At 34.7% G+C, this 18,784-nt stretch overlaps 4 protein-coding genes across 5 annotated transcripts; all 4 read left to right on the top strand.

Annotated features, from left to right (window-relative positions):
• The first annotated feature begins 277 nt into the window (after positions 1–277).
• On the top strand, positions 278–3,020 carry BIP3 (Heat shock protein 70 (Hsp 70) family protein). The gene is made up of 7 exons (XM_021426895.2): positions 278–406; positions 501–765; positions 870–1,081; positions 1,181–1,903; positions 2,001–2,155; positions 2,249–2,331; positions 2,418–3,020. The coding sequence occupies exons 1-7, from the start codon at positions 334–336 to the stop codon at positions 2,908–2,910; spliced, it is 2,004 nt and encodes a 667-aa protein (XP_021282570.1). The 5' UTR covers positions 278–333; the 3' UTR covers positions 2,911–3,020.
• Positions 3,021–5,097: 2,077 nt separating this feature from the next.
• Positions 5,098–12,361, top strand: RECQSIM (RECQ helicase SIM). Of its 2 annotated transcripts, XM_021427660.2 has the most exons (16): positions 5,098–5,214; positions 5,697–6,292; positions 6,387–6,606; positions 6,700–6,810; positions 7,274–7,463; positions 7,710–8,007; positions 8,130–8,356; positions 8,684–8,740; positions 9,117–9,197; positions 9,415–9,478; positions 9,690–9,789; positions 9,868–9,951; positions 10,096–10,183; positions 10,343–10,459; positions 10,555–10,647; positions 11,112–12,361. In XM_021427660.2, the coding sequence occupies exons 2-16, from the start codon at positions 5,707–5,709 to the stop codon at positions 11,451–11,453; spliced, it is 2,658 nt and encodes an 885-aa protein (XP_021283335.1). In that variant the 5' UTR covers positions 5,098–5,214; positions 5,697–5,706; the 3' UTR covers positions 11,454–12,361. The 2 variants fall into 2 exon arrangements, with proteins under 2 accessions (XP_021283335.1, XP_089639472.1); XM_089783346.1 differs by lacking the exon at positions 5,697–6,292 and having other exon boundaries at positions 5,130–5,214.
• A 1,380-nt stretch (positions 12,362–13,741) lies between these two features.
• On the top strand, positions 13,742–14,761 carry HTA7 (histone H2A 7). Its single transcript, XM_021427375.1, has 2 exons — positions 13,742–14,033; positions 14,353–14,761. The coding sequence occupies exons 1-2, from the start codon at positions 13,839–13,841 to the stop codon at positions 14,584–14,586; spliced, it is 429 nt and encodes a 142-aa protein (XP_021283050.1). The 5' UTR covers positions 13,742–13,838; the 3' UTR covers positions 14,587–14,761.
• Positions 14,762–15,354: 593 nt separating this feature from the next.
• LOC110415680 (putative protease Do-like 14) lies at positions 15,355–18,776 on the top strand. The gene is given in 11 exon segments (XM_021427374.1): positions 15,355–15,466; positions 15,469–15,495; positions 15,738–15,833; positions 15,980–16,159; positions 16,260–16,387; positions 16,609–16,820; positions 17,069–17,150; positions 17,604–17,746; positions 18,032–18,152; positions 18,302–18,391; positions 18,488–18,776. Coding segments are annotated over 11 exon segments (1,344 nt in total). The 3' UTR covers positions 18,641–18,776.
• Positions 18,777–18,784: the final 8 nt, after the last annotated feature.

Raw genomic sequence — 18,784 nt, 5'->3', positions numbered from 1 at the left:
AGAAAATAGAGTTCCAATTTTACCCCAGAAGTTTACCCGTTTTAACCGCTAAACCCGCCATCCAATTTCAAGAACATTCCGGACAAGACGGTCAAATTTTCCAATTTCCTTACGTGTCATCCACCGATTGGGTCCACAACGTGGTACTATTCCTCAATTGCCAACAACGAAAGCGTCAGTTTAATGACATGGCCCTCTCCCATTGGGTAGAACACTCTAGCACCGAACACCCTTCACCCCTGTATAAATAAACCACCATTTCAACCACCTACGCTCTACCGAAATCAAAAACCAGAGTGAAAACTAAAACCAAGTAAATTTGATTTTTCTCAGATGGCAGTGAATCGAACAGCAACAATGGCGATCAAGAACAAGGCGTTTTGGGTTTTATTTCTCCTTATTTCAGGTAAACAGAGATCCTTTTCTTTTCTTAACTGAAATTTGTGTTTTCAATTTGAGTTGCTCTGTTTCACTCTGTTTTTCTCTGGTTTTTCGTGAAGAATTCTACTTAGGAATAGCAGTAGCGGCAGATGAAACGAAGGTAGGAACGGTGATCGGAATCGACCTGGGGACTACGTATTCTTGCGTGGGAGTTTATAAAAACGGTCACGTAGAGATTATAGCGAACGATCAAGGGAACAGAATCACCCCATCATGGGTTGCATTCACTGATACAGAGCGTTTGATTGGGGAAGCCGCAAAGAATCAAGCGGCTCTCAATGCAGAACGCACCATCTTTGATGTTAAACGCCTCATTGGAAGAAAGTAAGTAAAAGAAGTTGATATTTTTGAAGTTTAACTTGTTGGGTTTTTCTGTTATTCGTTTTGGAGGTGAATTGAACTTGAAATGTTTTGTTTTTTAATGTTAGGTTTGATGATACTGAGGTTCAAAGAGATATAAAGTTCTTGCCTTACAAGGTGGTTAACAAAGATGGGAAGCCCTATATTCAAGTTAAGGTTAAAGGTGAGACGAAAGTTTTCAGCCCTGAGGAAATCAGTGCTATGGTTTTGACGAAAATGAAGGAAACAGCTGAAGCTTACTTGGGGAAGAAGATCAAAGATGCTGTTATTACCGTTCCGGGTATGGTTAAAATCTCCTTGTTACATTGTTCTTGTTATGTGGAACTACAGAGAGCAGAATATGGTTTAATGGGTTCTGTTCTTTTTTCTGATTTTGTAGCTTATTTCAACGATGCACAAAGGCAGGCTACCAAGGATGCTGGCACCATTGCCGGGCTAAATGTGGCTCGGATCATCAATGAGCCTACGGCTGCCGCCATTGCATATGGATTGGATAAGAAAGGAGGAGAGAAGAACATTCTGGTCTATGATCTAGGCGGTGGTACATTTGATGTTAGTATTCTGACAATTGATAATGGAGTCTTTGAAGTTCTTGCTACCAGTGGAGACACCCACTTGGGAGGAGAAGATTTCGATCATAGAGTGATGGATTATTTCATCAAGTTGATCAAGAAGAAATATAACAAAGATATCAGCAAGGACAACAAGGCTCTAGGGAAGCTTCGTCGGGAATGTGAGAGAGCAAAAAGAGCTTTGAGCAGCCAGCATCAGGTTAGGGTCGAGATCGAGTCATTGTTTGATGGTGTTGATTTCTCGGAGCCATTGACAAGGGCAAGGTTTGAAGAGTTGAACATGGACTTGTTTAAGAAAACTCTAGGACCAGTAAAGAGGGCTTTGGAGGATGCCGATTTGAAGAAGTCTGATATCAATGAAATCGTGCTTGTTGGAGGAAGTACTCGAATCCCCAAGGTTCAACAACTGTTGAAGGATTTGTTTGACGGCAAAGAGCCTAGCAAGGGTATCAATCCGGACGAGGCTGTGGCATATGGCGCTGCGGTTCAGGGTGGGATTCTTAGCGGTGAAGGAGGGGAAGAAACCAAAGGTAATAATGATCTTCTTTCATTAGTTTTGGCAGAGCAGAAAACGTTGATCGACCACAGTAACAAGAACAAGATTTCCTGTTTTTTGATTCTTGGCAGACATTCTTCTTCTGGATGTTGCTCCGTTGAGTCTTGGCATTGAAACAGTTGGTGGTGTCATGACCAAGTTGATCCCAAGGAACACTGTTATCCCAACTAAGAAATCTCAGGTCTTCACCACTTACCAAGACCAGCAAACCACAGTTTCCATCAAGGTAACAACAAACAAATCTTGCTTCTTTGATGTGTTTATTGTATCCTTATTACCCTGTTGAACCTAAACCCATGTTGTGTTTGCAAAATCCCAGGTTTATGAAGGTGAAAGAAGCTTGACAAAAGATTGTCGGGAGCTTGGAAGATTTGATCTGACTGGTATTCCACCTGCCCCAAGGTGAGTATCATATTCCAAATTTGATCATTTTATTTTTAAACTGTCCCGGTGTGATAGACCAACCAATGTTATCTCTGTTCTTGCAGGGGAGTTCCTCAAATCGAAGTCACCTTCGAGGTTGATGCCAATGGCATCCTCCATGTGACAGCAGAGGACAAAGCAGCGAAGAAGTCGCAATCCATCACCATCACCAACGACAAGGGGCGGCTCAGCCAGGAAGAGATCGAAAAGATGGTGAAGGAAGCTGAGGAATTCGCGGAAGAGGACAGGAAAGTGAGGGAGAAGATTGATTCCAGGAACAAGCTAGAAACATACATATACAACATGAGGAGCACCATTGATGACAAGGACAAGCTTGCAGACAAGCTTGGTTCTGGCGACAAGGAGAGGATCGAGAGCAGCTTGAAAGAAGCCCTGGAATGGTTGGATGATAACCAGAATGGAGAGAAGGACGACTTTGATGAGAAGCTTAAGGAGGTGGAGGCAGTGTGTAATCCAATCATAAAACAGGTTTATGAGAAAAGTGGTGGCAGCTCGGCTCGATCAGAAGAGGAGGATGAACCTACTGATGAGTTGTAAACTGTTGAGAGCAGAGGATTAAGATTCTATTGTCTTTTTTTTTTCCTTTTTTTCTTTTTGTTGTATTTTTCTTCAAAATTAACATGGATAGATTTAAATTTTAAAATAAACATCCACTTAAAATGAGAAAAAAGAAGATAAATAAAAAAAAGTTGAAAAAGAAAAAGTAAAGTATGAATAAAAAGAAAATAAATAAATAAATACTTTAAAATATTAAATAAAATCACTTATTTTGTTGGAAAAGTATACGATATTTAAATAATATATAGTATTTGATATTTTCGTAACATTAAGTCATTATTGTGGGTTTTTAAGATTATTAATTTTGCAAACAAAGGTTATTAACAAATTTGTATAAGTATTTAAAATTTTAATAATATAATGTTTTTATATTTTCATGAAAAATAACAATGAAATTCTATTAAATAATAAATAAAAAAACAAAAACTTTTATATATTTTGAAGTACATGATTTTGCAAAATCAGATTGCTAAAAAGGCTATGTAAATATAGTTTATTTTCAGTAAATATATATTTAATATTTCAATAACAAAATATTATTGAATATTTACGATGATACTTATAATGTCATAAGATACACATTCTCAATCTAAAAAAATATTTCTGTGATGGAAGGTTTATATTTATAACTTTAAGATTTATTTTATCTCTTATCATATAAAAGAGAGATTCTTACATTAATTCGACTTTATCTCAACTCTTTTATTTCTTATAAGGTTTCGTATCAATAAAAATTCAAATTTACTTTTATATCATATGTCATGGGACCCTTGCCTTCTCTCTTAAAAACTAACCTTAGTGGAAAGTGCATATTTATATATATAAGACGTACTCGTTTTTATTGATGTGAGATCTTTAATACATAAAGCATTTATAAGCTTATTGGGCAATAGATGAGTGCTGCAAATATAACATTAAATAAGTATATGATATTTTAGTAAATAAGTATTTAATAAATTTTTTTATGATTAAGTATTTAATATTTCAATAAACCTATTTACTCATATTTTCAATAGAAATTTTTGACAAAAATGTCTAAGGTTATTAAATAGTAAATGAAAAATAAAAAAATAATTATATTCTTATAATATTGATTTTGTAAATCATATATTATTGAAAAAGTTACAAAATTACGTGAAAGTTAGGAAAAATAATTAAATTATGAGAATATTGATTTGTAAATTGATAATATCGAAAAAGTTATAAAATTAATATTATGTTACTAAATATTCATTAAACTTATTGATATTATTAAAAATTATATGAAAATTACAAAAAAAAAAATTATTTTGAAGTTATTGATATTGCAAACAGATTTTATTAAAAGTGTTATACAATTATAATATATTGAAAAAATATCTTGACTTCTTAATTTTTAATCATAATTCTACTACACGTGTCTATTAGTATTCAAAATATACAATTCACTTCAAATTTGTAAACGATAATAACAAGTAAACGTGAAATATTTAAAATATATTTATCTTTTTTTACTTTATTTTTTTTTCTTTCAAGTTGATTTGCGGTGTTTCTTTACACTAATCGGCTACCTAGTGATCGGATTTAGTATTGGAATGCCAGATGTGGTCGTATCTCCATCACACTCCCCATCTAGTTGAGCATTTTAGATCTCATGCTCTCATAAGGGAGAGTGATCTAGTTGAATTTGGCATTTTTTGATTAGATTTAGCCATGAGGTGATTAATATGCGAGAGGTAAGGTTGAGAAATTTTTTTTTTGAATAAGAGAAAATTTTTTTTAAAAAAATTTATTATTTATATAATTAAATAATTTTTAAAATTAATAAAAAGTAAAATTATCAAAAAATATTACTATGTCTTCAAATTAATGAAAACATGAATAATTGATTAATAGTTAGATTTATGTGTTGAGCTAAGGATATTTTTGTATGTTAAGCTAAGGATATTCTTTTGAGAGTGAGTGTATATTTGATAATTTACCTATTTCTATAATTAAGTATTTTATTTGTTAATAACTCTAATTCACTGAATGTCATATGCATTTGAAATGTTTTGATTTTGTAAATTGAAATATGAAATAAATTAATATTTAAATAGCATATAATATAATTAATTAATTGGAGCGCCGGTTCACTTTTGGCGCGTGGCTCGTGGGTGCTTAAAAGCAAATATATTTTCGCGGCCAATTGAATTTCAATTCACCAATTCGGAAAAAAAAAAAAAAAAGGGCTTTGCAAATTCTAGCTTTTCTGTTTTCTCTCAAGTTTTCTCGGATCTCAAGCTGAATCGCCGTCTGAGTTAGGTCAGATTTCTCTTTGCAGTCTTGTTTTTTGAATTTTTTTTTATCATTTGTTTGGCTTTTAATGCATTGAATTCGTTCTTCTGAAACGTTTAAGATTCGAACTCCCTTACTCGTCTGCTTGACTTTGATCTTTCGGTTCTGTTTGGTAAGCCAGAAAATGAAAAGGAAAAGGAAGGGAGAAAAACGATAAAATATGAATTATTGTACCATCGTTTGGGAAGTATGGATCGAAAATTTGTGTTATTCAGATTAAGCTCGCATTGCTAAATGGATACATCGAACTTTATTATAATTGAAGAATTAGGTTTCTAGTAATATTTTATTTTTGAGTAGATTTTAAGTGACAATTTTAGTTTCTTCAGAAACTTTGAAAAAGGGGAAGAGAAAGGAAGAGAACTAATCTGAGTCAACTAGGTTTTGCTTTATGTGTTTGAGATGTCCTTGACTTTAGGGTAGGTTTTTGTTTTATCCTTGGTTGACAGTTCTCATGAAATGGGTGGAAATAATGCGCCGTCTGATGAAGTTGTTCAAGAGCTTATTGAAATGGGATTTGAGAGTTCTGATGCCATAGAAGCTGTAAAAGCCGTGGGACCATCAGTTAATGATGCGGTTGAGTATGTTTTGAATGGTTGTCATAGGAATAGTCACATTGCATCGACTGGTTCTCAATGTTCTTCAAGGAATGGGAGGAGTAAAAGAGGCATGTCATCCTTACAATCTAAGGGTCTAATGCGACAGTCTAGTATATGGGATCATTTTCAATCCACAAGTAAACCAAAGCGAAGCAAAGGTTATGATGCACCTGATGGAATTGTGTCCCGATCCCAGGTGTCGCATAGTCCTGTGGAAGAACAAAAGGGATCATTTCCTTTTGTAAATAATCAGCTTGAAACTGTGCCTGAACCATTTTCAGTTTGCTGCTCTGAGGAGCCTGATATTGGATCAAATTGGGAGCCAAAGGTTAACAGTTTATTACAAAAGCATTTTGGTTATTCATCCTTGAAGAGTTTCCAGAAGGAAGCCTTGGCTGCTTGGCTCACTCACCAAGACTGTCTTGTTCTTGCCGCAACAGGATCTGGTTAATACTTATATTCTTTTGCTTGTCTTGTTCTTATTGCCATTCACTTTGCTATCTCATAATTTTTTAGGTACTAATTATTTACCTTCTGCAGGAAAATCTCTTTGTTTCCAGATTCCTACATTATTAACAGGAAAGGTTGTGGTTGTGGTTTCTCCTTTGATAAGCTTGATGCACGATCAGTGCTTAAAATTATCAAAACATGGGGTCTCTGCATGTTTTCTTGGGTCTGGGCAACCAGACAGCAGCGTGGAACAGAAAGCCATGAGAGGAATGTATAATATTATATATGTTTGTCCAGAGACAATTTTGAGGTAGGTGCATGCATTGCCTCTTTGTTTTTTTCTCAAAGAAAATGTTTATTCTTTTTTTTTTGTAATTGAGAAAGTACTTGTACTTTGGTGCAGACTAATTAAACCTCTCCAGAGGCTAGCAGAAAGTCATGGAATTACATTATTTGCAATTGATGAAGTCCATTGTGTATCTAAGTGGGGCAATGATTTTCGTCCCGACTACGGGTATGTATTGCTTATGTTTGCATGGTTTTTTGTATTTCTTCTTCACCCAATTAACTTAAATCAACATTGGTACTTATTTGATTTAGGGAAAAATATGCATTTTACTAAACCATGTCTTAAATGCATTTAAGAGCCAGCCAAATGACTATTCATGGCTAAAGCAGGTGTGATTTGCACAAAGACAGTTGAATTTTGATTGCATTTTATCTATGTAGTAAATCAATTGATGTAAGTTTTTGTCACTTGTTAATTTTTCTTTCTCTAATATCTTTTGGAATTTACTTGACAGCCATTTCATATTTTTATAGCCACACATCTCTTTGTAATTTCAAATTTCACTTTATTATATTTTTGTTTAGCTCGAAACATGTTTGTACACTGCTTTTGGGTACATTAAGCCTGGCTCTCAAGTTTGTTTTTGAAGCTTTAGCCATCCTTATATGGCTATGTTCCATTGTTTCAGGCGATTGTCTATATTACGAGAGAGTTTCAGTGCCACAAATTTAAAATTCTTGAAATTTGACATCCCAATTATGGCTTTGACTGCTACTGCCACAGTTCGGGTTCGACAAGACATTCTTGATTCCTTGCGCATGTCAAGGGAGACAAAGATTGTGCTCACTTCATTTTTCCGTCCAAATTTACGATTCTCAGTGAGTTTTCACTTGTTGCAGCATGGTTTTGGTCATATTTGGTTTCCCTGTCTCCCTTCCCTCTTGTTCTTTCAAACTTTCACTTAGAGTGGGTTTTTTATGTATCAAGAAACTTGAATGGTCTTAAATTGTTTTTATTTTATTTTATTTTCTTTCAGTGCATGTATTGAATTTCTCCATAATCTCTTATCATGAACTTGTTTGTGTTTTAATAGGAACCTCAAATTTATATGCTGCTCTTTACAGGTAAAACATAGTAGAACATCAGAGTCTTCATATGAGACGGATTTTCGCCAACTCATAGATCTTTATGCCCGAAAGAAAATGATTGGTGAAAAGAAACAAGCTCTAATCTCACAAGAATCTGATTCAGATCAATCTTCTGCAAGTGATTTGAATGACATTGAAGAAAGTGATATTGACAAAAGTGATAATGAAAATTCATCAAAGCAAAATGGTTCAATTTCTTCAAGGGAAAAGCAAATGTCAGTAGAGTATTTAGAAAATGAGGTTGACATCTTTCCGTGTGTGGAATATTTGGATGGTACGATCCTCTGATACTTTAATTTGATCTTCTATATATGCTATTGCTTGGCTTTGCTTATAGAACATAAAAACTTTCCAGCTTCACTGTTTTTCTGCTTTTTGATTGCTTTTATCTTGCAGTTGTCTACGGTGAATTTTCTGGATTTCCTCATTGTGAAGAATGGGGTTTACAGGGGTCATTTGAGACAATTGATCCACCGAATAATCCAGAAGCACGGCTGAGGCTTCTGCAAGAGCCTCTAGAACAAGGACCTACCATTGTATATGTTCCTACAAGAAAGGAAACACTGAGCATTGCGAAGTATCTTTGCAAGTGTGGAGTTAAGGCTGCTGCTTACAATGCAGCGGTAAATACTTATAGAAATTGCATTTTAGTTTCTTGCAGTCATTAAGCACTAATTTCTGTACTTCTGAACTGCGGTTGGTAGTATGGTGTCTTTGCTTCTTTCTGTCTTTAACTCTTGTTTTCCATCTTTCTTCTTCTTTTCCCTCTCATTCTTCATGTTGAAGGAATCACTCTTATCTTCATTCCGTTAAACTCTGCCCATGCATATCATTCTGGTTATTGTCTAGCTTTCTTGCTGATACATTCTTGCAGCTACATGATAAAGACAAGAGTTTATGTTTGTTTGATACACAACTATTTATGACTTTCCTCCCTCTTTGTTTCTCAGTTGCCAAAATCACATTTAAGGCAGGTTCACAAGGAATTCCATGAAAACTCCCTAGAGGTATGGATTTCAGGACTCAGAATGAAGTGTTTCTGCATAATTTTGTACTTTTTGTAACCATCCACCATAAGATGTGTCCTTTTCCAGAAATTACATTGTTTTTCAAAAGATTATATTTCTTTGAAAATTTCAGCCAGTTACTTTTCTGGTTCTCCAAGCTTCAATCTCTCTTGTAAAATGCTGGTTACATAGCTATGCTGAATCTGCTTTTGTCTGCTCTGCAATCTTCTTCTCTGTTTAGACATGTTACATCCTTTTTCTTCTTTAGTCTTATTTTGTTTCTTGAGATCAAACGAAATTTTAGGGTGAAGTACTGTTTATGATCTAATTGTGCCATCTGACAGATGATTTGTTATGCTTTACCTCTGACCTGCAGGTTGTTGTTGCCACTATGGCTTTTGGAATGGGGATTGACAAGTTGAATGTTCGAAGAGTCATGCATTATGGTTGGCCACAGGTCTGTCATCAGGTTCTGATAAATATTAGCTATTGGTGCACTTTTTGACTTTCATCATATAGTGATAAGTCTTGCTGTCTAGACTATCACAGGTTCAATTTTTCTTTTCTCTTGAAACTTGTATGCCTACTAGTTTTACCATGTCCCACAATTGGCAGATACCGTTATTTGTTTCTTTGGTCACTTCAGCTTTTTCTAAACTTTATTCTGATTGCAGAGTTTGGAAGCATATTTTCAAGAAGCTGGTCGAGCAGGAAGGGATGGAAAATTAGCAGATTGCAGTAAGCCTATTTACTATTTCGGAATATATGTCATGCTCACTGTCAAAGCAAAGAACTTACCTATTGTATTTTTCTAGTAATTTTTTTGGTCAGAAAGTGTATTTTCTTTTTGAATACTACTAGCTGAAGTTTGTAATTTTATCAGGTTTTTTTTTTCTTTATTTGGGTACATTTTTAACATTAGCTTGAGCTATACTTTATGTCCTGGCAGTTTTATATGTAAACTTATCAAGAGTGCCAACACTTCTACCTAGTAAAAGAAGCGAAGATCAGACAAAACAGGCGTATAAAATGTTATCTGATTGCTTCAGGTTTGCATAATACATTTTTTCTTGCTTGTTTTGCTCCCTCTCTGCTTTGGCTTTTAATTACTTAACTTTTAATTGCAGATATGGAATGAATACCTCTTGCTGTCGAGCCAAAACCCTTGTTGAGTATTTTGGGGAAGATTTCAGTAATGAGAAGTGCCTCTTGTGTGTAATGCTTTTTTAAGGTTTTTTATGGTAGTTGTTTGCAATGATAGTTGCTGTAATATTAGTTCTTATTTATTTTATTTTGATTTTTTCTTTTCTTTTATCCCTTTATTCTAACTCTCTTAGTAAATTCTTTTTATTCAGGTGTGATGTTTGTGTCAATGGATCTCCTAGCAAGCAAGATTTGAAAGAGGAGGCAAATATTTTGATGCAAATTATTGCTGCTCGTTATGTAAGTGTGTGTGCTTATGTTCAATTTCTGTTTCTTTACATTTTTACATTTCATTACAGTGACCTCATGAAACTAATGAACACATCATATGCTCATGGTCAAAAGGATTAGTTTCTTTCATCTTTTCCTTATGTTCATGATATTCATATCAAATTGCAGGCAGAGAACAGTTTCATGGACTTTTCTTATGATGATCCTCCATGTAGTAATATTGAACGACAAAAATTCTTAAAGAAGCCAAACCTCAGAACTTTTGTCAATAAAATAAGGGAACAGGTGATCTCTCTTTCATATATCTACCTGGTTTAACAATATGTTAACAGGAATTCTCACATGGTATTTGATGATTGTCATGTGATGGATATTTGCAGTCTCAAAAATTCATAGCTACCGATCTGCTATGGTGGAAAGGTCTTGCTCGAATCATGGAAGCTAAAGGATATATAAGAGAGGGGGATCATAAGGTATGCACTTATGACTTAAACGAACAGCTTCTCCAATTTGAGTACATGAATGAAATTAACGTTAGTTGTAATGGTGTAAATTATGTCTTATTTATTGTCAACTATGAAGGTCTTGACCATGTACTAAATGTATTTACACGATACATGAACACGATTAAATAAATAGTTAGTAAACGGGTCACGAGTTATACAGATATATGATATATAACACGATTAACTAATCATGTCTTAAGTAAGTTTCACACTGTTAAACGTGTCAGTCTGATTGATATAGAAACATGATCAGTCTAAGTCCAAATTCATTTGCCTCAGTTTTGTTTTGCCCTAGGTGTACAAAATTGTAAGGTCTGTAGCCAAGAAGAGATGACTTAGAATATCTTGGATTCGTTCTGCCGGATTTTCAGACATGAATATCTTTGCTCACCACTCTGGTATTCTTGTTTAACATGCACTGTCTTGTGCAGATCCATGTTCAGATAAAATTCCCAGAACCAACAAAGAGGGGAGTGGAGTTTCTCCACTATGACAGTGGTGAGGCTTTCCATGTTTACCCGGAGGCAGACATGCTTCTGTCAATGAGAAAACCAAGAGCTTATTCCAGTTTCTCGGACTGGGGAAAGGGGTGGGCCGATACTGAAATTCGCCGTCAGCGCTTGGAGAAAATCCGGTCATCAAACAGGAAGGCAGGAAAGCCACGAAAGCCAAGAATGAGGAAATGGAGAAAACATTCCTCAGACTTGAGTACTTCTCGTGGTAGAATCTCTGCAAAACTCTCAAAACTGAAGTGCTCCAGGTTAGTTGATTAGTCGCAAAGCTTCTTGACGATAACTGAAGCTTTCAGACTAGTTGAATTGGCCGACTTCTATCTGGCTTTTTGACAACACGATCTAGTTAATGTCAGACTTATATAATTTTATGTCGTCTAACTTCTTGCCATAAACTTTGCTAGAACACTAACGATCACTAATCAATTTTAAGAAACATTACCCCAAAAGTTTGTAGCATTAGCCTCAGAACGTTTTAGACCATATAATGAAGCAATCCATGGAGGAAGAGTAACACAAAAGCAAACCCCCAAAGAACTTGTCATTGAAAGCAAGGAATCTCCATTTCTCTTAAAATTGCTTGCCTTTCTCCCACACCTCCTCCCCATAATCAACACCAAATCCCTTTAATGGATCACGTTCGTGTAGTTTTCGCTGCCGTCGTTGGCTTCTCTGCTTCCTTCTTCTTGGTACTACCATGTTTCAAGCGATGGCAAAGGCAACAGGTTTTGATAGAGAGGCTAAGGATGATTAGCCAGGCATTGGAACATGCTGAAGAAAGGGCTTTGAGGTTCCAAGAAAGGCATGATCGTATACTTAGCCAGATATGTTCCTATTACATGGTTAATCAGGACCTGGAGGATGCCCTGGCGGCTGCTCGAGATGCCATGAACGAGGCTTTGGAGTTTGCTGTTGGGTTGAGGAAGATGCAAATACAGGTTCTCAGGTCATTAACAGATGAAGTTTGATGTCTTGTTTTTTCTCATGTTGGGATAGAGGGGCAGGACACAGGATATAACTAATTAATTAATTTAGAGACTTCTAAACAAAATTTCATTGTTGTATGTGTTCTAACCAATTAAAAATTAGATGTGAGATTAATCTTGATAGAGAAAAATACTTTTAAATTATGGAGAGACAACTTGATCTACACAGGAGAAATTAAATTGTTTTACATGTGTATTTAATTTTTTTTCTCATTAAAATTTGATTATTAATGACTCGTTAATTAAGTTGTACATAAATATTGTGAATTTGAATCCCTTTTCTTCTAAAGTAAATAATAATAATAATAATAATACTAAAAGTAATCAATGTTTACATAAAACATTAAACATAATCTTTAAATAAGTTTTTAAATTATTTAGATAATTTAAATAATTTTTTATATTTTATTATATTTAATTCAATTTATTTATTTTTATTTTAGATCAAATAAGTGATTAATGATTGAATATTTATTATCAATCAAAATGTTATTTATGACATTGACATATGTTAATGTGAAATATAAAAAATGTCATATAATTATATTATCATGTTAAATTAATATGTTCTGTTATTATTAATTATAATATGTTAAAATGTCATATCAGTATTATGTAATATAAAATGATAAATAATATTTTGATTAAATTAAACATTAATGTAAAGTTTTATTTAATTTAAAATAAAAATATAAATAATTGATTGAATATAATAAAAATATAAGAATTTATTTGAATTTATTTAAATAAGTTAAAGGCTTTTTTTAGATGTTCTCTCAAAACTTAAAACATTATGATAAAAATGATGACTTAGTTTAAATTCAGTTCATACTACAATTTTTTTTTAAAAAAATTTGGATAATGTATTTTTTATTTATTTTTATATTGTTCCTACTATGATGGAAAAAAAATTGTACAAATACAAGAGTGCATTGTCCAAAATATTAAACAAATAACCTTAAGTTGATAATTTTATGTGGTACTCCATCTTACATCGAAAATGTTAAATTTTTGAAAATGATTTGATTTAGATCCGAAAAGATGTTAGACCAATAATACTTTGATATGGGTGTTACATTTTATAATTGATTAACTAATAGAAATATTTCTACTTTTCCTTTGTTTTCCTTTTTAGGTATTATTATTTTGCAAATGTAAATTACTTAACTAACAACTATAATAAAAACCCGTAAAAAATTAAAGTATACTTTACCAATTAGGAAACCTTTTTTTATATATAAAATTTTAAATAACCATATTATTCACATTATCCTAGGGCAATTTAGTCTGTTTATAGACAATATAAACAAATCTATTGGCTCTTGGCCCCAAGCACTCCTAATAGGCCAAAACCCAACCACACGGATCACCTAGGCTGGAAAATCCCTGACCGTACGATCCAATACCTGCACAAGGGCAAACCCATGAAATCCAGCCGTCCGATAAAATCTAATCCGTCCAATTCTTATTAGGTCAAACCACGACGCTACGGATTGCCAACGTGGCGTACTCGTACTATAAAAGCCCGCTCTCGTTCGAAATTCAAATCCAACAGATAAAGAAGAAGGAAAGAAACAGAGCTCTCCACAGATTTCAGTTATTTTCCCTCCAAAGACTAAGGAAAATTTTAAACTGAGGCGACGTCGTTTTTCAAGTTTCGATGGAGTCGACGGCGAAGCCAGCGGGAGGACGGAGAGGAGAGAGGAAGAAGGCGGTTTCTAAGTCGCTGAAAGCGGGGCTCCAGTTTCCCGTTGGTAGGATCGCCCGGTTCCTCAAGAAAGGTCGTTATGCGCAGCGTTACGGTGCCGGTGCTCCCATCTATCTCGCCGCCGTTCTCGAGTACCTTGCCGCTGAGGTATCCGATCCCTTATCTCCCTCTACAATTTTTTGGATTTTTTTATAAAAATTATGTTTGATCAGAGAGAAATCAATGGAAAAGGCGTTTCATTTCCCAGATTTTGTAGCCTGATTTTGATTTTTCAATTAGTTTTTGCTTAAACAAAAGCTTTCATTTCTTCTTTTTTTTTTTAAAAAAAAAAATTTATTTAGATCTTTGGAAACCGAATTTCTAGTGATAGTTATTGATGCCAAGATCCTGAAAATCAGTTTCTGTGATATTTTTTCTCCCTTTGGATACGAAAATTTGAGAGTTTAACTAATTTGGTTTTGGTTAGGTGTTGGAACTGGCGGGGAATGCGGCTCGTGACAACAAGAAAAACAGGATCAACCCAAGACATTTGCTGTTAGCCGTGAGAAACGATGAGGAGTTAGGCAAGCTTCTTCAAGGAGTAACCATCGCCAGCGGCGGAGTCCTTCCTAATATCAACCCGGTGTTGTTGCCCAAGAAAACTTCGGCTTCATCTGAGTCAGACAAAGTTTCCAAGCCCAAATCTCCCAAAAAAGCTTAGACAGTTAAGATTCTATAGTAGTATTAGGCAAATTTGTATGAAAAAAATATGTTTTAACTCCTTTTTACTTTTAGTGTTCTCTTAGGAACTCAGGGATCTCTTCCTTTTTTTTTTTGTATCCTTTTAGTGCATAAAATTTGACTCAAGAGATAATGGATATGTGCTTGTTTCCCCATCTTTGTTGCTCTATTTTGGTTTTGGCTTTCTTTGTTTCCTCATTCGTGAATTCTTTGCATGATTTTTGCTATAATTAGCATCTCAAAAATGAGGCTTGAAAGTTGCCCAGAAATGATTGGTGATTGATATTTGGGTAGCTTAAACGTTGGGATTTGGTTCCTCCTTTTGACTACTGTTTCAAATCCCGTGCTAATGGTTGGGTTGTTGAACTAAATCCTGTGAAGCATTAAGCTAGATTATTTATTCATGAATTTTCATCAAAGTAATATGGTTATCATGATCTTCGAATTGGGCTTTCTTGATATACAATGGTTATACCATAAGTTTGCTCTGGGCTTCGTTTTATGGGTCATTGGCGGTTTCGTCTTGCACATTCTTCGTCCCAGCCCATATCTACATCCTGCGTAAAATTCTTCCAGAACAATTCGGGGTTTTGCTAGGATTTAAGGAAATAGCAATTAGTAAAAGAAAAGCAAGATCATAGTCAAAGAAAATCCAACCTCAGACATTTTGGCTTTGGTATCCACTCACGAATCATTTCTTGGTAATTTTTGTTGAATTCTTCAGTTGCTAAGCGATGTCCTATTTCAAATGACTCAAAACTTTTGTTTATGTATTCATTTTGTCAGAGAAAAAGCTTCCTGTTCTTGTAGCAGAACCTCGCTAATTCGGATTGTTGCCATTGGCACTGCGGGTTCGTGTCTTCTTATTGGAATACCAACCCAGATTCTAGTAAGCTCTCAATTTCCTCGAAAATTATTTCTTCTCCTTACTTTATGATTTGGTATGTCTTCTTTCTGGGGAAATTACCAAAAAGATTGCCATCTTTCTGTGGGAATTAGCAAAAAGAAGTAATTAGTAGAAATTTTCACTATAATCCCACGTAGAGTATCTGATGTATGTTCTCATAAACCTAACATTATATGTCTTGAGTAATTGGGTATCCTAATTGCCTACTTTGGGTTGAATTCTAGAAACAACTTTGAAACTGTCAATTCCTGCACCATTTCTTGAAGACCTTTCATTTCAATGGTGCCAGCCGTTTCTTTCCTCTGATCATTTGAAAACTGGTTTGTCCTATTCTTTGTTGTTACATTTAAGTTATCCATATATTTCTCTTTCTTGTAATTTTTTTTTGAGAAGCATTCTTTCTTTTAATTTGAATTCCTCTTTTTTTTTATTATCTATGCAGTTTATGTTTTGTATGCATTTGTAGGAAATTTCCCAATGTTTTCATCCAGAGTTAGTCTTGCTCCAGCTGGGGATACTAAAAAAGAAGCCCCAGTAGCGGTTGGAGATGCTAAAAAACCATGTTGTGGATGTTTAGGTAGAGATTCTATTGCAAATGCAGCTGCAAAGGTTGGCCCTGCTGTTGTCAATCTGTCTTTCTTACAAGGTATCGTTTCAAGGCATATTGTGATTTGCATTTTGACCTATGAGCATTCTTTTTATTGAAGTATAATCACATGGCTTGCTGGTAACTTTTTGTTGTGCAGGTATCTATGGGATTTCAACTCGAAGGAATATATGCTCTGGAACTATTATTGATCCAAGTGGTACAATTTTAACATGTGCTCATGTTGTGGCTGATTTTCAAGGCTTGCGATCCACAATCTATGGGAAGGTCAGCAATTGAAACTGTCATGTACATGAGAATTTCCAGGTTCACAAATGCTTGCTAATAGATTGATTTACTTTAGAGGATTTCTTTCTTCTAATTGATTGAACTCTAGGAACTGCATTTATGAGTAAGCAGTTGACTTTTATTAGATTTTCTTTTGTGAAGACTCCATTTCATTGGTTGTTTACCTATCTTTGGTTTTGGGATATGATTAATGTCTGCAGGTTGATGTGACTTTGCAAGATGGCCGAAAGTTTGAGGGTAGAGTAGTGAATGTTGATTTACACGCTGATATTGCAATTGTCAAGATCAAATCTAAAACTCCACTTCCAACTGCAAAACTTGGTTCTTCAAGCAATCTTCGCCCTGGGGACTGGGTGATAGCCATGGGCTGCCCTCTTTCCCTTCAGAATACTATTACAGTGGGTATTGTGAGGTACTTTTTCGGACACTAAATTCGTTTTTTTGCTTTAATGATTATTATGGTGGATCTTTCAAGTTATTTGACATGTACATGATCTATTTTGGAAATTTTGGACTAATAAATTTTATGGCTATTTCTGTACTTGGTAGTGAGTTTATTGGTGTCTGTTGATATGGATCCCTCATATTATATATGGTGAAAGAAAAAGAGACTTTGAATGTGTTAGACTAATTGAATGTCTATTTTACCCCATTGTTTAGTTGTGTTGATCGTGCAAGCAGTGATTTGGGTCTGGGAGGGATGCACAGAGAGTATTTGCAAACTGATTGTGCAATGAATATGGTACTCTCTTTCTCTCAGCTTGTGTGCACCAATAAATATGTTACATCTGTGCTTATGAGCATGGTCATTATGTAAAAGTGTATGCATTTGGGTGATTCTCATGGATGGTGATTGCCCTTTGGAAAAGTGCAGTACCAGTTGAACTGCTGTTGGATTTTATATGACTAAACGACATCAATTTGTTCATTGAAAAAGATTTGAGTACATGGTTATGGATCTGGTAGAATTGTAGCTTAACATTGTGAAATTGGCCATAAACTTACTCATGTTCATTGGCATGTTTTGTTCGTAGCTCCTTTCTCATAATAGCTTGGTATGTGCAGCAGACTTTTTAAGGAGAAACAAGGATAAGAATGACGAGATTTTGCTAAAACTAGTTTGTCCTGTTTTGATCTGTATGATTTGTAGCTCTTGGGGATCTACTAATGTAATCTCTCTACTGTTCTGGTTCAGGGAAATTCTGGTGGCCCCCTTGTTAATCTTGATGGAGAGATTGTTGGAGTTAATATTTTGAAATTGGCAGCAGCAGATGGACTGAGTTTTGCTGTACCAGTTGACTTGGTTTCCAAAATTATAGAGCATTTCAAGAATAGTTGGTATGATCATCTCCTTATGGAACTACTTGTTGAAATATTTCCTGTATTTATAGTAATGAGGCTTATTGATCTTTTCTGACATTGATAGAACTTACTGCAACTAATTGCTCAGGGCAATATATTTGATTCTGCTTTTGAATTTTGTTGTTATTATATTGTACATAGGACATCAAACCACATGACAAAGTTCTACCATCTTGATTTGTTTACATAGTTAGCTTTCCTCCAAATCTCTTCTGGGTTCAAAGATTATATGCATTATTAGCCAAATTGATTTTTGAGCAGGAGAGTTTTTCGGCCTTGGCTTGGATTGACAATGGTTGATCTTAACGAGATGAATATTGCTCAGCTTAGAGAAAGAGGTGACCAATTTCCTAAAGTTGAGAAAGGCATTCTTGTTCCTATGGTATGTTTGTGTCAGTTCCTTTTTTCCCTCGTTATTTTTGGCTCTGCTTTTTTCTGCCCTTTTTATTCACCCTGAAATTATTTTTCATTTGCTATCCAAGTAAATCAGATTGACATTTGTATCTTCCCCGTGCTTCCAATTTTTTCCAGGTATCCCTATGTTCTCGAGCTGATCGTGCTGGACTCCGTCCAGGTGATGTTGTTAAAGTTGATGGGAAACCTGTTGAAAGTATGACAGAGGTACTTTATTTCTAACCACCTTGCTTCCCTGGCTAATAGCTTATGATTTACATCGAATTTACACCCTGATGTTTTTGAGTTGCAAATCTATGGCAGATTGTTCCGATAATGGAAAATAAAATCTGGAAACCTTTGAAGGTTGTTGTGAAAAGAGCCAATGATGAAGAGGTTACGTTGACTGTAATCCCAGCTGAGGCCAATCCATATATGTTAGAGGCTGTAACTCATCTCTATGTTAATTTTTTTTGACAGATTTTGAGAAAGAGCAATAGAGAAAAAACACTGGAAAGTCAATTGTATGCTATCTTCTCAGTTTAAATTTGCTTTAAACTTTGTGCAGGATCATAGATATTCATACATTTATTTGAGATATGATTGGATTTAACCGTTTGT

Source organism: Theobroma umbraticum, unplaced genomic scaffold, assembly GCF_002168275.2.
Source record: "Theobroma umbraticum cultivar Fairchild unplaced genomic scaffold, ASM216827v3 scaffold_147.0, whole genome shotgun sequence".
Taxonomy (NCBI): domain Eukaryota; kingdom Viridiplantae; phylum Streptophyta; class Magnoliopsida; order Malvales; family Malvaceae; genus Theobroma; species Theobroma umbraticum.
Note: the sequence above shows the minus strand (reverse complement) of the source record. Positions and strands in the feature narration are given on the sequence as shown.